At 64.6% G+C, this 316-nt stretch overlaps 1 protein-coding gene across 1 annotated transcript in view; it reads right to left on the bottom strand.

Annotated features, from left to right (window-relative positions):
- EMIHUDRAFT_251195 (hypothetical protein) overlaps positions 1–316 on the bottom strand; it is a gene marked incomplete at both ends in the record, with an annotated part of 2,259 nt that extends 1,943 nt beyond the window's left edge. Inside the window, one exon of the mRNA XM_005792658.1 lies at positions 23–316. Within this exon, the coding sequence (XP_005792715.1) occupies positions 23–316 (294 nt within the window). The remainder of the gene's footprint in view (positions 1–22) is intronic.

Raw genomic sequence — 316 nt, forward strand, 5'->3', positions numbered from 1 at the left:
CAAAGTAGCGCGACGAGTCAACGACGGGGTCGATGGCCTTGGAGCCGGGCTCGTTGACCGGGCACATGGCGAAGAGCGCACCGCTCGTCGGGTCGGTCAGCCGCACCTGCACCACGTTTCCGATGCTGAACACACTCAGCTTGCCCGACCAGAGCCACTTGTTGACGTCCCAGTCGTTTGCGCGGTGGCCCGACTCGTTCTTCAGCGGGGGTATTTGGTACACGTACATCTCCTGGCACGTCCACAGGAGCACCTCTGTGTCCGTCGGGCCCGAAGCGATACGCTGCACCGCGACCGGAGCGGCGCTGGCCGACAT

The sequence above is a fragment of the Emiliania huxleyi genome (assembly GCF_000372725.1).
Source record: "Emiliania huxleyi CCMP1516 unplaced genomic scaffold EMIHUscaffold_1053, whole genome shotgun sequence".
NCBI lineage: Eukaryota > Haptophyta > Isochrysidales > Noelaerhabdaceae > Emiliania > Emiliania huxleyi.